At 41.1% G+C, this 14,761-nt stretch overlaps 2 protein-coding genes across 6 annotated transcripts in view; one reads left to right on the top strand and one right to left on the bottom strand.

Annotated features, from left to right (window-relative positions):
- Positions 1–5,806, bottom strand: part of SP110 (SP110 nuclear body protein) — a 37,698-nt gene extending 31,892 nt beyond the window's left edge. The window contains exons 1-3 of the mRNA XM_033111928.1: positions 5,666–5,806; positions 3,060–3,207; positions 1,102–1,270 (exon numbers count right to left, since the gene is read on the bottom strand). Of these exons, the coding sequence (XP_032967819.1) occupies positions 1,102–1,270; positions 3,060–3,206 (316 nt within the window). The 5' untranslated portion in view covers position 3,207; positions 5,666–5,806. The remainder of the gene's footprint in view (positions 1–1,101; positions 1,271–3,059; positions 3,208–5,665) is intronic.
- Positions 5,807–5,851: 45 nt separating this feature from the next.
- Positions 5,852–14,761, top strand: part of LOC117025761 (nuclear body protein SP140-like) — a 90,886-nt gene continuing 81,976 nt past the window's right edge. For 4 of the 5 annotated variants that reach the window (XM_033111925.1, XM_033111927.1, XM_033111926.1 and 1 more), the window contains exons 1-3: positions 5,856–5,907; positions 7,608–8,071; positions 10,785–10,958. In XM_033111925.1, the coding sequence (XP_032967816.1) occupies positions 10,927–10,958 (32 nt within the window). In that variant the 5' untranslated portion in view covers positions 5,856–5,907; positions 7,608–8,071; positions 10,785–10,926. Of the gene's footprint in view, positions 5,908–7,607; positions 8,072–10,784; positions 10,959–14,761 lie in introns of all 5 variants that reach the window. The other variant, XM_033111924.1, reaches the window with a different exon arrangement.

The raw sequence follows: 14,761 nt of genomic DNA, 5'->3' as shown, positions 1-14,761 counted from the left end.
AGGATGGCTTTGCTCTTTTGCTTTCCTTTTAGCTCAAGGAATAATCTCTCCCTTTGGGGAGGAGCCTCTTGATGGTAAAGTGTCAGAGAGGAGATGAAGAGCTGTCAACAGTGGTGACTCCACTAATAACATGTCATAATTCAGTGTGATGTTGGTCTTTCCCGTCGTTCTCAGGTAAGTGAACTGTATGTTTTGGCCAAAGTGTTTTTCCTTACACCTAAAATGGTTTTACCATCTGCTTCTCTTACTTCTTTCTTCCCAGCTCTATCATTGCTCTTCTTCCTACTCCTTTATTTATTCAGTTCTTGCTCCTTTTCAGGGTGCTTCATGCTCCACTTCTTTCTCATACCCTCTCTTTCCATCTGTGTCCACAATTCCCCTCCTTTCCTTGTCAGCTGCCTGTTCTCTCGCTTCCTACTCTGCCTTCTAACTACCCTTGTTTCAAATAGTGATTACAATTTCAGGCCCTGGTATTAGGGGGTCCAAGCAGGACTGCTGGCTCTGCTCTCAACAGACAAGTAACTTTGCGAAGGTTATTCTGATCTTTAATTTCCTTATGTGTCTCATGGGGATAATAATGATTTCACAAGATTGTTTTAAATGTGACATGAGATAATCATATAAAGTGCCTGAGATAATATCTGGTGCATACCAAGCACTAAAATAAATAAATAAATAGATAAATAAATAAATAGATAGATAGATAAGATACTTATTATCCATCCCTACCCACTTCTCTTCCTCTCTGGCCTCCCTGGCTATCCTTGCCCTTCTATCAGAAAGGGCCTCTGTAACTTTGCATTTCTGTCACATTATGCATTCCCTAAGACTGTCCAGTATGCTAAATTGTACAATTTTCCCCAAATTCATAGAACAAGTCAGACAGAAACATTTGTGTCCTCTAGAAAGTCATCTTAAGACACCCCGGGCCAGAGGCGACTCTTCCTGCCATGTCTGTGAGAGTGCATGGCCCATACCTTCCCAAAGAGAAAGTGGGCAATTAAAGTACATATTCCACAGGGCTGAAAACCAATCCCCACTTTCAGCAAGCAACTGCTCTCATGCGTCTGTAGCCCAAAAGGTATTCGGGAAGCCTCATACCACTTCTGAAGCTCTTGAAAATCTTCATCAGGTTGGGGTATTCACGTAAGTTAATTTGGCTGAACAACAGCTCCAGAAATGACAGATTAAACGTCTTCTCCAGTTTGGTGAGAATGTTGTACACTACTCTGGATACAGGGACCAGGTTGCTACAGGCTTCCAGAGATTCCTTAAGAAAGGGAGTGAAGGATTATTACACATGATTATAAAATGGAGTGGAGGTTTACTAGACATCTGTGATTTTCTAAGTCATAAGAAAGCTACTTTGCTCTTTTAAGAAGAAATTTAACACAACATGTATAGTCAAATTCTGTAATGTAGAGAAGTCACAGATCCACCTGTTTACTTTTGGAACTTCCCATATATTTTGATAGTTAGCCATAGGAATAAATAATTTAGCCTTCTTTAAAATAAGTCTGTTTTGTGAACCTTATTTTAGGTACATTTGCGGGAAGAGAGAAATTTTAAAGAAGGAAAGTGGAGTCAAAGGCTGCTATGGTGTAATTAATTCTCCAAGGCTCTGGGCAGGACACTTCAGCAAAAGACCTAGTGGTTGGTCACTAGTGGCAATTCTATTGATTGCTTGTTAGCCTCTGTTCTCTCTGTCTTGGACTTCAGGTGGCCTGAATGGGTTCCAGCCATAGGGAAATCACCCAGAGAGCTCTCCTTGATGAGAGGATGGCTAAAAGGAGAAACACGGCAGGAAAGAATTGATTGCAAATGCTTATTGAACACCTACGAAGCTAGTCCTTGGGTACAAAGCAATGAAGAAGATCAACACGGTGTTACCCTTACTGGGGGCGGACACTGTCAGGGAGAGAAGATGGGCATTAAATAATAAGCAAAAATTAAGTAAATGCCCAATTATCATTGAGGTAAGTTTTATTAAGGGAAGGCATAGATTTCTATGAGGGAGACTAATGAGGGGGTCTGAATTAGATGAGTAGGTCAAGGAGGCCTCTTTTTTTTTTTTTTATGAGTTTCAGGTGCACAAGACAAAGTAATACTTAGACGTGTATCATTTCTATCCCTCACACTGTGGACCCCCTTCCCCCCATCCACTATCTCTCTGACATCGCACCGAGCCATCCCAATTCCACTGTCTCCACTCCCAATGCTGTACTCTGAAGGAGGCCTCTTTGAGGAGTAACATCTGGGCTATGATTGGAGAAGACTTAGAGCCAACCAAGCCAGGACTATGGGAAGATGTTTCTGCCGCTGCTAAACACTTCCCTTGGCTCAGGAAATGCTTTAAAACCCCAGATTATATGAAAAGAGTGCCATTTTTGTCCACATAGTCATATCTCCCATTGCCCGTCTTGCTTCACGTCTGAATGAACTCTGGGTGACAAGCTCTTAGGAATTAGAATGGTGCCATTAGTGGGTTAAAGCGTGTCCCCTTCCCACGAAAGATATGTCTACTTGAATCCCGTGAATGTGATCTTATTTGGAAAAAAAGGTCTTTGGTGATATAATTAAGTTAAGAATGTTGAAATGAGATTGTCCTGGATTAGGGTGGGCCTTAAATTATAATAAGTGTCCTTAGAAAAGAGAGAAAGGGAGAAGACACAAAAAGCATAAGGCGACCTAGAGATGGCAACAGTGATTGAAAGGATGTTTCTATAAGACAAGGATACCAAAGATTGCTGGTACCACTGGAAGATAGGAGAAAGTCAAGGAACAAATTCTCCCTCAGAATCTCTATAAGAAATCTATCCTGCCAACACCTTAATTTTGGACTGCTGGCCTCCAGAACAGTGACAGAATACATTTCGTTGTTGTTTTAAATCGCCCGGTTTGAGGTCACCCTATGACACCCTGTTTCCCTGATAATAAACATTTGGGGCTGGACCTTCCAAAATCTAGAAGCCCTTGGGGGTTTGTAGTTTGAGACCTCAAAAATCCAGCATTCTAGGTGAGGGCTGGGCTGCCGTGGGAAAGTGGTTAACATGACTCACCCTGTACATACTCTCAGTGATGAAGGATTTGTCGCGGAGGCCTTCGAAGAAGGGAAATGGCTTGTATATGGCATAGGAGATCTCCAGCTTCTGGTACATGAAGTGCTGGAGAAGAGCCTCTTCCAAGGCCCGTGTCGCAGTGAACATCCTGTGGACGGGGCATCAGAAGAGAAGAGAAGCAAAGACTTTGAGGAGCTTGGGAAGCCGCTTTCTGTATTCAATGGGCACCTAACGCCAGGCATTCTGGTCCCCAAGGCATCCCTGAGTAGTCTGCAAAGCAACGTCTGCCTCAAACACTCACGGGGATAGGAAGCAATGACAATGCCCAGCAACAATGGAGGCTGAAAGTGACTGACAATACGGCGCTGAAATCCCAACGGGGCTTCTGGTAAACATCAGGCAGATATTAAAAATAGCTAGTATTTATCAAGTGCTTCCTGGGAGCCAGCTTTTGTTCTGAGGGTTTCAAATGCAGTAACTTATTTACTCTTCACAAAACTCTTGCAAGATTGTTACTATGATTGCCCCCGTTTTTATAGTTAAAGACACTGAGACATAGAGAGGTTTAATAACTCACCCTAAATTGTGCAACTTGGAAGCGGTAAGGTGAACAAATCCGGACTTTCTGGTTCGTGGATCACAGTCAATGAACTATGGTCTGAGGCTACTGAGCTGAGTTGAGATTGTCTGGACTGCAGCTTCAGGCCATCCCCCGCCCAAAAAAAAAATGCTCATGTAAAAGGGACCTCCCCCAAACAGGTAGAAAGAGAGAAACCTGATAATATTTAGAAACTTTAATAAACCATCTACAATCTTCAACACACAAATAGGTGAAACAAATAAAAACACAAAGAATATAAAAGACATGATTAGGAAAGTTGACTTAACAGATTTATGTATCAATTTCATATTTCAGAACAGACATGTGCCTTTTCCCATGCTCATCCAACATTTATAAAATTCACCATTTATAGGTCATGAGAATATTAATAAATTTAATAGGCAGGAAATTTATAGATGACATTCTTGACAAATTGTCAAGAAAAGGGAAGCATTAACAAAAAATTCAAAACCAAAACAAATATGGATCCCATTTTTCCACCTTCATTTTGTGTCAAAGAGAAAATTGACCTGTAAGTAATGACTATTTTCAGGGATTTAATCCCGTTGGCAGATTGAGCACCCCTGTCTTTCTCTCTCCTTATTCCTGAATCCTTTATGTTTGACAGAAAAAATACAGATGTTTAAAAAAAGACTAATTCACAACAATACTGGAAAACAAGAAAAAAATGCCATAGAGGGGGTCTATAATCTTAAAGAAACCCTGGAAGATAGAGAACAGGTGGGAAAGAAGTCTACCACCCATGCTATGCTCGGGGGAGGATATTGCAAAGAGCAGAGAGCCAGAGAAAGTCAGAATGTACACCTGCTAAGAAGAGGAAGGGGCCCTGGGGTTACTCTTAGGAAGATTAATTACACAGCAGTATTCAGAACAGGACACCACCATGTTCCTCATTCTGCTCTTTAAATTTAAAAACATTTTTTTTTTTGTAGGTTCCAAAACATTTTCAATTCCAGTTGACATTCAAATTAAATTAGTTTCAGGTGCACAGCGTAGTGGTCGGATGTTTATATACTGATTCCCCCTGATAGATGTTCCTCATTCTTCGTCGGTTATGATGTCCAAGGATAAAGCACAGAGAGTCTAAGTAACCTGCCCAAGGTATTCGGTGGGAAAGCAGAGGTCATCTGACCAAAGCCTCATTTCTTATACCTCATAGACGAGTGTTCAGATTTTTATTATGTAAAAGAGTCTTAAAAATGAATAAGCAAAAGACAAACATTCACACAGAATAAAAAGCAAAAGACATAAACAGGCAATTACTTCAAATGTGCAATAAATACAATAAAAAACATGGTAACTCACTAGTAGTCGGAACAGCGCAAATGAAGACAACTTAATAACATGTTTGCCTATCAAAATGGCCATGAAAGAAAATAATAACAATAATCACAGACGCTCCTGGTGAAAATGTCAACGGGTCCAATGTTCTGGAGGCTAACTTAGTGATCAGTATCAAGTGCCCTAAAATATCAGTTCCCTTGAGTCCCAAATTCCATTACTAGGAATTTATTTCAAGGAAATAATTATGATATGCTTAAAGAAAAAAATACAAAAAGTTTGTGATACACTATCGAGTAAATTAAATGTACTCTCCTTATTTTCTCTTTTCCACGAGCTTCCCAACTACCTCTAGTCACTTGCACAGTGGATGATGAATAAATTGCCCATTTGGGGCAGAGTGTAGGGTCACATGGCATGGTGAGGAGGATAGAGAGCAATCTCGTGCTGTCCACAACAAGCTAGAATTCTGGGGCGAAAAAAGCGTTGAGCTGTGTGTGAGTATCTCCTCTAAGCCTGGCCCCCTGTTCAGTAGTCTCCTATTAAATCCCTCACACCCTCTCTACCTCTTTGGAAAACACCATTTTACAAAGAAGGGGGCCTCACAGTTTAAGTCGAGTTTCACCCTGCAGCTGCTGCCAGGAAATTAATCATAAAAGCTCAATCACCAAAAATGAACAAAGCAGTCAAATTGAAGACCCACCTGGTTGCTGAGCTTGCTCCCTGCTACTTCCCCTTCGCAGGTCCAAGGGCCAGCCAGGGGACGCTCCTGGAAGACTGGGAGAACGGCAGGGAGTTACCGGTGGCCAAAACAGGAAGTCTGTGCTTTGCCCCACCAAGCAAGGGCTGGGCTTCAGAGGAAAGAAAAGTGAAAGTATTTTGAGCGGATCTGGACGCAGTGCTTGCAGCCTTGCTCCACCCCTGGAAACTCGTGAGATTCTTAGGGTACCTGGGGACCTGAGCTGGGGAGAGGGTTGATGCCCATAGGGACCAGCCCCCCAGGGGTGTGCAGGGGGGAGGAGGCATAGGGGTCCAGCTCCAGGGTCCACCGGGAACTGAGAAGCCACCGTGTGTCGGCTTCCCTACCCACTTCTGTCCTTTTTGTCCTCCTTCTGTACTTTTTGTCGGTGATGAAAATGTTCTAAAACTGGATTGTGATGATGGTGCTAGTTATACAAGTGAATAAATTTACTATAAACTATCAAACTGAAACACAAACAAGGGGTGGCCGATTAGAATGTGGTGCTACCGTGTTTCCCTGAAAATAAAACCTAACCGGAAAATAAGCCCTAGCATGATTTTTAAGACATCCCCTGAAAATAAGACCCGGTCTTATATTAAGTTTTGCTCCAAAAGACGCATTAGGGCTTATTTTAAGGGGATGTCTTATTAAAAATCATGCTAGGGCTTATGTTGCAGTTAGGTCTTATTTTTTGGGAAACACGGTAGTAACACCAGGGTTGCTGGTTCGATTCCTGTGTGGACCACTGTGAGCTGCACCCTCCTTAAAAAAAAAGAAAGAAAACAAACTAGATATTAAAGGGGAGGTGAGGTGACTCAGCAATGTCTCTAATTTGTTAGAATAAATTTATTACCTAAGAAAATTGAAATATAGGGAACCTGAATATAAACTGATATTAGGTAAAGGTAGGCAGACTTCCAGGCAGGAAAGTGGCTGATAACCAGACAGGCAGCTGGGAGGGGGGAGAATGTGGAAGTCAGGTCTAAGGCAGAGCCAGGGCCAGAAGATTCTAGAACAGCCACTCCAGGGGAGGTGGGGAATGTCCCCTGATATACAGCCCTTTTAAAGGTTCCTAATGTATGAGTACACTCGCATGTAGGGGCTGTGAGAAATTCTAAAATATACAAGTCTGTTTAACTTTATTTAAATCAATAATTCTCAAATGTATTTGACCCATGGGTTTCCCCTACAAGGACAACCGACCATAAACCCCTCAGAAAAGAGTTGGGAAACACAATTCTAGGGTGGAGGACGCCTTCCATGGTTCCTATGCAGGCACTAGCACAGGATATCACGCCCAAGCATGTACCAGAGTAACAGGCCTGCCCTGGCAAGCAGGTCACTGCAGTGGGGGATGACAGAGGTATGGAGCTACAGCAGGTCAACAATAATGAAGGGAGGTACAGCAAAAAATGTGATGCTGACTCTGAGGAGAGAGAGCGTGCAGGGGAGCTTCGGCACTCCATGACACACAGCTCTGTAAAACGCAGGGCACTCTAAGAGGGATTAAGACTGTTTTACGCAACGGTCACACTTGCGGATGTCCAGACGATCCAGATCTCTTCATTTACCTGAAGCCCTTTACTTAACCTGGAAAGCCCCTTCATGAACATCTTAGGAGCCTGGATGCAAGAACCTCCCCCTTTAGACTTGCCCAGAAATATACCAGCACAACGGGGACGGGAAGGGTGGGGAGGAAAGAAAGCAGCAGCGGGAACATAATGTCAGCTTGAAAAAAATCATTAAACTAGAAAAAGATGTGAATAAGGATAAAAGATACTTCTCTTTAGAGAGCACAAACTTGAGAATACAGTGATGATGGGAAAAATTCACCTGTGATTTCACATCCAAGAGACATAGTATGTAATGAGAATTCACTAAATTATGGGTCATTCTTTTTCAGCTCAATTTTATGGAATATAACATGCATTCATCTAATGTGTACATTCTGATGAGTTTTAACAAATATAAACAGAACCACAATTAAGACAGAGACCGTGCCATCACCCCTGGAAGTTCCCTTGCACCCTTTGTAGGTAGTCTCCTCTGCAGCCCCCACATCAGACAAGTATGGATCTGCTTTCTATTATGGCAGGTTCGTTTTGCCTGTATTCAAGCTTTACATCAATGGGTACACACGCTATGTGCTTTTGGATGTGTGGTTTCCTTTGTTCATCATAAAGCTTTTGGGATTCATTCCAGTTACTGCAGGTCAGTAATTTATTCCTCTTTAGCAGGCATACTGGCCACCTCTTGTTCATCCTGTCCGATCACCGTGATGTCACCAATGTAATCAATCATTGTGATGATGTATGGGGATGTCCAGACGATCCAGATCTCTTTGAACTGTACTGTGACAAAGGGCAGGTGAGTTATTGTTACCCCAAGACAAAACTGAAAAACAGTATCTATCATGTGAGAACAAAAATTGTTTCAGATCTTCCTTTCTAATCAGAATGAGAAAAATACGTTTACTAAATCCACATGACATGCACCTGGGACCAGTGGGATGACCTGGGCGGGCGAATCTTACTGCCCAGACTACCTATTATCTTATCCCAGTTCTACAGCCTTTCCATAAATTCTGTGAGCTATCAAATGTACTTCCAAGGAATTGATTTTCTGGCTGAGTTAGCCAGAGTCAATTTGGTTACTTATACCCCCAAACCCCAACTGATTAAAAAATTGGCACCAGAGATGGAGTTGTAATCAGTCTGGGGTTGGTAATCTGACCTAATTGGACATAAAAGTAGTGAACATCCATTAGTGTTCTAAGATGGGACTTTGCGAGACTTTGGCAAGCAGGGTAAAGATAGCAAATTAGCTTATACCGTGTTTCCCCGAAAATAAGACCTACTCCGAAAATAAGCCCCAGTTAAGACTGTCAGCCAGACGAACGCATTAAGTATGACGATGTTCCAGAAGAAGAGGATATGACTGTATTTGAATATCATGTAGATTGTTGTGCATGAAAAAATAAGACATTCCCTGAAAATAAGTCCTAATGGAGCAAAAATTAACATAAGACCTGGTCTTATTTTTGGGGAAACACAGTAGCATTGGATTGTGATCAGGACTGTACAATTCACTAGCCAATGCAGTATTAGATCTTAGCGCACTTAGCAAAACGGAGAGAAATCTTTAAGGTAAAAAAAAAGCATCAACTTGCCTTCAGAGAGTATTGCCTACTTGACCTAAAGCTGGGTAGGAGAACAGAGGAAGGATGCAGGCCAGAATCTTCTTACCCGATAGACCACATGGAAGAAAAAGAAGACAACTGTACACTTGCGTTAGGAACCAGGGACCGTCTGATGGTCATAGATGGTCTTGGTCCAGGCATCCTTTATCCAAGAGAGACTGATTCTCTCGTGAATGTTGAGAAAAACATGATAGTGGGAAACAGAACCTAAAATTCCAGCTCAGTGTTATCTGGGCTAATGCATGATATTGCAAAGTAGGGCTTTCTCATCAACTTGAATGGATACCCCTTCAGTCCCAGTCTTACCACCAGTCAGCTGAGGAACCAAAGACCTTGTGCTTATAAGCAAAACAACAGGCACATTTATGTCAGTGCCCAGCTCAGTGATGGCCTGCTGTCTAAGGCAGACAGGGAGGAGAAAGAGCCACACCAGAGTGGGTTGGGCAGTCTGTGTCAGGCCTTGTCTGGGCCACTGTGTCCCATGAAGGCCAAGAGTTGAGGACAGTGGTGACTAACAGAGGCTCAGTTTACCAGCACCTCTGCCCCAACAAAGTCAGGAGATAGAAAGGGAGGGAGGAAGGGTAAGAGGTGGGAGAAAGAGAGAGAGAGGTAGAGAGAGAGGCAGGTAGTCCACACATGTGCAACACCTGCTAAGCACACAGGCCCTGCCCACTGTCCTGGAATCTGTCCAGACTGGTATCTACTTCTGGAATCTGTCCAGACTGGTATCTACTTCTTTGGGGAAAAGAAAGAGCAAAAGTGGGCAGAGACGTAGAAATCTCTTACCCTCTGAGATTTGCAAACACATTTATGCAAATTTTCTAGCACATCTATAATGAGCCCAAAGAAGTGGAATTCAGTGGAACATACTTTGGAAAAATTCTGCTGTGTTTCTGGCTTCCCACTCATTTGTCTCACTGCTGTGACTGAGGCCCTGGGTGTTACAGATACCCTGGCTCCCATCTGCCTCTGTCTTTGACCCGTTGTCCTGCCTGGATTTCTAGTTCTCCAGTTTTATTTATTTATTTTATTTATACTTTGGTCCTATTTCTTTATCTTCCAATTTGATGCTGATAGTGCCTATATAAGTTGCTTCAAATCCTTTACAGAATGAGGGCGAGGTGTAAGTGAAAAAATTCTGTACAAACATAAATGTGATTCACTGGTTAGCTAGCACCACCATGTCCTTTAAGGCCAAGGTCATCAGGCCTAAACCTTTTCTTATCCAATGAGAAGCCTGTTGCTCTCCTTGAGATTTCAGCCACTAGTTAAAGCTCAGTTGTCTCCTAATAACTCTGGTTGCATTTGTACAGTGCCCACATAGTCAAAAAAATTTGGAATTGCATGTAGACTTCTGTGCCCAAATTTGGCACTTCCCCCTGATTGCAGAAGTTGGGAGAGTTCTTTCTTAACTCTGGCTGCTTTCCAGAAATTTGAAGACCACCTTCCCCAGTTTACAGTGCTGAGCATTTGGGCTCTCCCTGGCCATATGTCCAAACACTGGGCCTACCTCGTCCAGTCCAGGCTCACTACTGTGCCCAGCCAGCCCACGGCCCTGAGAGAAGATCTGAAGTGCTTGGCTTTCCCTTTTTCTCTTTATGCCACCTAAGCAAGGGGAAGTCCCCTTGCAAACATGAAGTTCACTTCCTCCCAGTGTAATTACGCCACTTGCCTGAAAACATCTTTGATTCCTTTGAGTTAATTAGACTCTTCTGTCCTCCATTTTTTGCATGAACAAGGGGCCCGCCATCTTCTAACCACATCTGGCCATGCTCCTCCTCCCAGGGGCTAAGAACCGCCTTGGAGGTTGGGCCAAGGGACAATCAGTGTGTCATGGCATCCACATCACACTGTTCTGCAATTTCACTTTTCCTTTTCTAGCCTGTGGTGCTGTACCCGAGAGAATTCGTCTATCAATGGGTAGATGTTCTCGACAGAACTCTGGGAAGGCAGAGAAGCAGAGGAAGTCAACCCAAGTGTGATCTAGGCCAACTCCATGGCCCAGTGGGGCCAGCAGTAGAAGATGGCAGGTGAAGGCAGCAATCTAAACTACAGGTTAGTCCTGGTCTCCTCTCTTGTCCTTCATCTCTGATAAGGTTTACATCTACTTTTGCTGTTTCTGTCTACCCAGCCTCATTCCACAGGTATACAATAGAATGAGATTACATATAAACACACAATGAGCAAATCGGGTTTTTAACTTTGCAGTGGATAAGCCAGGGGGAAATTTAAAGCCACTATGATTCCTGTCACTTTCTTTTTTTGCAACTGCCATGCAGCTGGGCTGGTGCTATTGAAAGTCCCTCGCCCCGCTGGGGCCTTGCTACGGGGTGGAATGATCCCTCATGCCCTGTGAAACCTCTCATTTCCCTCTCACCCCCTCTTTCTCCAGACCAAAGACAACTCTGTCCACAAAAGGTCTTCTTAGAAAAACTAATATCCATGTCAAATGCCTGGCTATTATTCAACTTTTTCCAGTTTCCAGGTATTTTGAGAGCCAGTTCTGTTCAGAGCCCATCTGTGTGGCCTTGAGCTGGAGAGTCAACTCAGTGCCTCTGACCTTGATAGAAAGAAGTGAAAACAGACAGGGCCCAAGGACAAATGCAATCAGATGAGGAGTGAGCATTGCTTTTTTTTTTTTTTTTAAATTCTGGGATGTAATTACATCTGATTAAAGAAGGATGCAAATTGTTATTTAAAAATGCAAGATAAATACATTAATACATTCATGTTGGTAAAAATCAAAGCAATATATAATTGTATGGAAACTCTTCTAACCCTGGACTCTGAGCTAGGGCAATTTCTGGTACTGGCCATGCCCCAGGAAGGCAGTGGCATTGCCACCTGCATCACTTAAGCTTGCTAGGTCCTCAGCACTCATCATTATCCCTCCTGGTGGCAGAAAGCATGTCCTGACCACCACTCCTCCATGGAAAGATGACTGAGTGGAGCTTGAAATCCAGTCAGCCTTTGGCCTCAGGAAGGAAAAGAGGGGCACTGAGATGTGAGAGTGGGGAGATAATGCTGACCTCATAGAATGAGTTGGAGGTTGTTGCCTCTGCTGCCATTTTCTGGAAGAGATGGTAGTTTAAATGGTGTGGTAGAATTCACTGGTGATACCACCTGGGCCTTTCTGGGGAGAAGGCTATTATTGATTCAATTCCTTTAATAGATACAGCCCTATTCAGATGATCTATTTTTCCTTGAGTGTATTTTGGTAGTTTGTGTCTTTTAAAGAGTTAGTCCATTTCATCTTTTATCAAATTTTTAGGCATAGAGTTGTCCATAGTATTGTTTCTTAATTATTCTTTTAATGTCCCTGGGATGAATAGTGATGAACCATTGTTTGTTTCTGATATTAGTAATTTCTCTCTTCTCTCTTTTTCCTTTGTTTCCCTGACTAGAGTTTTGGCAATTTTATTGCCTTTTTTTTTCAAGAAATCAAGTATGGTTTCATTGACTTTTCTCTAATGTTTTCCTGCTTTTAATTTCATTAAGTTCTACTCTATTTTTTATAGTTTCTTCTCTCCTGCTTGTGTTAGGTTTATATTTCTTTTTTTTGCTTTTAGTTTCCTCAGGTGGTATCTTAGGTTACTGATTTAGATCTTTCTTCATTTCTAATATATGAATTTTTAAATAGATTTATTGTAGTGACATTGATTAATAAAATTATATAGGTTTCAAATATGCAATTCTATCACATATCTGTATATTGCATTGTGTATGCATTTTAGCGTTGTACATTTTCATTTAAGCACTGCTTTTGCTGTATCCAATAAATTTTGATAAGCTGTGTTTTCATTTTCATTTAGTTCAAAATATTTTTAAATTTCTCTTGAGACTTCTTTGAGTCTAGGAGTGTTCTGTTTAATCTCCAAGTATTTTGGGATTTTCTAGCTGTCTTTCTGTCATTTCTACTTTAATTCCATTGTCGTCTAAAAACACAGTTTTTATGATTTCTATCATTTTGGATTTTATAGGGTCTGTATTACAGGACAGAATGTGATATAGGTTGGTAAATATTCCATGTGAGCTCAAGGGGTATATGTATTTGTTGTTGAATGGAATATTCTATAAATGTCAATTAGATCAAACTGATTGATGGTGCTGTTCAGGTCAACTATATTCTTACTGATTTTATGGCTGCTTGATCTATCAATTACTAAAAGAGGAGTATTGAAGTTGTTGAACAAACTCAAAAAGAGTCTGGAGGCAATGGCTAGAAATAAATAATACAGATTTATTTAAGGGTTTTGGAGTTTGCAATCTGTGAACACAGGTAAAAACCCAGAAGTGTTCCAGAAAAAGAGAAAAGTCTTTATAGTAAAAAGGACATTCTTGAGAATTATCATCCCTTCATTCTTACCCTAGGGTTGGTCCAGGACAGTTATCAGTCAGATGTCAGGCAGTCTGGATGATGGATGCCAAGTGGTCCAGAAGCTGGACACCAGGAGGTCTGGTCATATCCAGTGGTCTGGATAGTGGATGTCAGGTGGATTATATAGGAGTACTTTAGGGAGTATTCAAGTGGTCTGGATACCGAGTCCTTCAGAGGGTAATCAGAGGGTTATCTGGAGGTTCAGATATATACTCATATCTTGATGTAAGACTGGAAAGTTAAAAAAAAGTTTAAGTTCCTAGGCTAGTTAGAGCAAGAATGAAGTGTTTTCTTATGCCTCAGCCTTCATAATGTTAATAATTTTAACAGCTTTGTTAAAATGACTGCACTTTATATATTCCCTGTCTTTATTCTCTTCCAAGTCTTCAACAACAGTAGTAGATTTGTCTATTTCTCTTTTTAGTTTTATCAATTTTTGTTTCATGTACTTTGATGTTACTTTGTTGGTTTCATGCACATTAAGGATTGCCATGTCTTCTTGGAGAAATTCACCCCTTTATCACTGTATAACGCCTTTTTATCCATGGCAGTTTTTTTTGTTCTGAAGTCTGCTTTATCTGAAATTAATATAGCTTTACAGCTTCCCTTCAGTTAACGTTGGCATGGTATCTCTTTCTTCATCCCTTCACTTTAACCTATCTGTATTTTTGTATTTAAAGTGGCTTGCTTGTAGACAGCATAGAGTTGGGTGTTGATTTTTTTTTTACTCTGTCAAGCTCTCTCTTTTAATTAATGTAATTAATGCATTAATTAATGTGAATGCACATTTAAAGTGATTATTCACGTAGTTGGATTCATATCTACAATTTTATAAGTGTTTTTTATTCATTGTATTTATCTTTTTTCTATTTTTCCTTCTTTTTTGCCTCTGTTTTCTTTTTTTTGTTTTAATTGAGCACTCTATGATTCCACTTTCTCATCTCTTAATATATCAATTATACTTCATTTAAAACATTTTTGTTGGTTTCCCCAGAGTTTGCAATAACTACTTACTACTAGTCATATCCATTTTAAATTATGGTGTACTGCTTCATGCTCAGTGCTTTCATCTTACAACAGAAAGTCAAAAATTCCTCTCGTTTTTTTAAAACACTGCTATAAGTCATTTCACTTAACCAAATGCTACAACCACATAGTTACTATTATTAAAATGAACAAACAACCATCTTTAGATGAATTTAGAACAGGAAAAAATTATTGAGCCTACATTTAATTCCTTCTCTGAAGTTTTCCCTTTCTTTATGTAGATCTGAGCTTCTGACCCGTATCATTTTCCTTTTGCATATAGAATTTTTAAAAGCATTTCTTTCAGAGTATATCCTCAGAGAATTTTCTTCCTTCCTTCCTTCCTTCCTTCCTTCCTTCCTTCCTTCCTTCCTTCCTTCCTTCCTTCCTTCCTTCCTTCTTTCCTTCCTTCCTTTCTTCTTTCTTTCTTTTGACATTCAATATTATTTTACAT

This window comes from Rhinolophus ferrumequinum, chromosome 8 (genome assembly GCF_004115265.2).
Source record: "Rhinolophus ferrumequinum isolate MPI-CBG mRhiFer1 chromosome 8, mRhiFer1_v1.p, whole genome shotgun sequence".
Lineage (NCBI taxonomy): Eukaryota > Metazoa > Chordata > Mammalia > Chiroptera > Rhinolophidae > Rhinolophus > Rhinolophus ferrumequinum.
The sequence above is the reverse complement of the archived record's forward strand: the minus strand, read 5'-3'. Positions and strand labels throughout refer to the sequence as shown.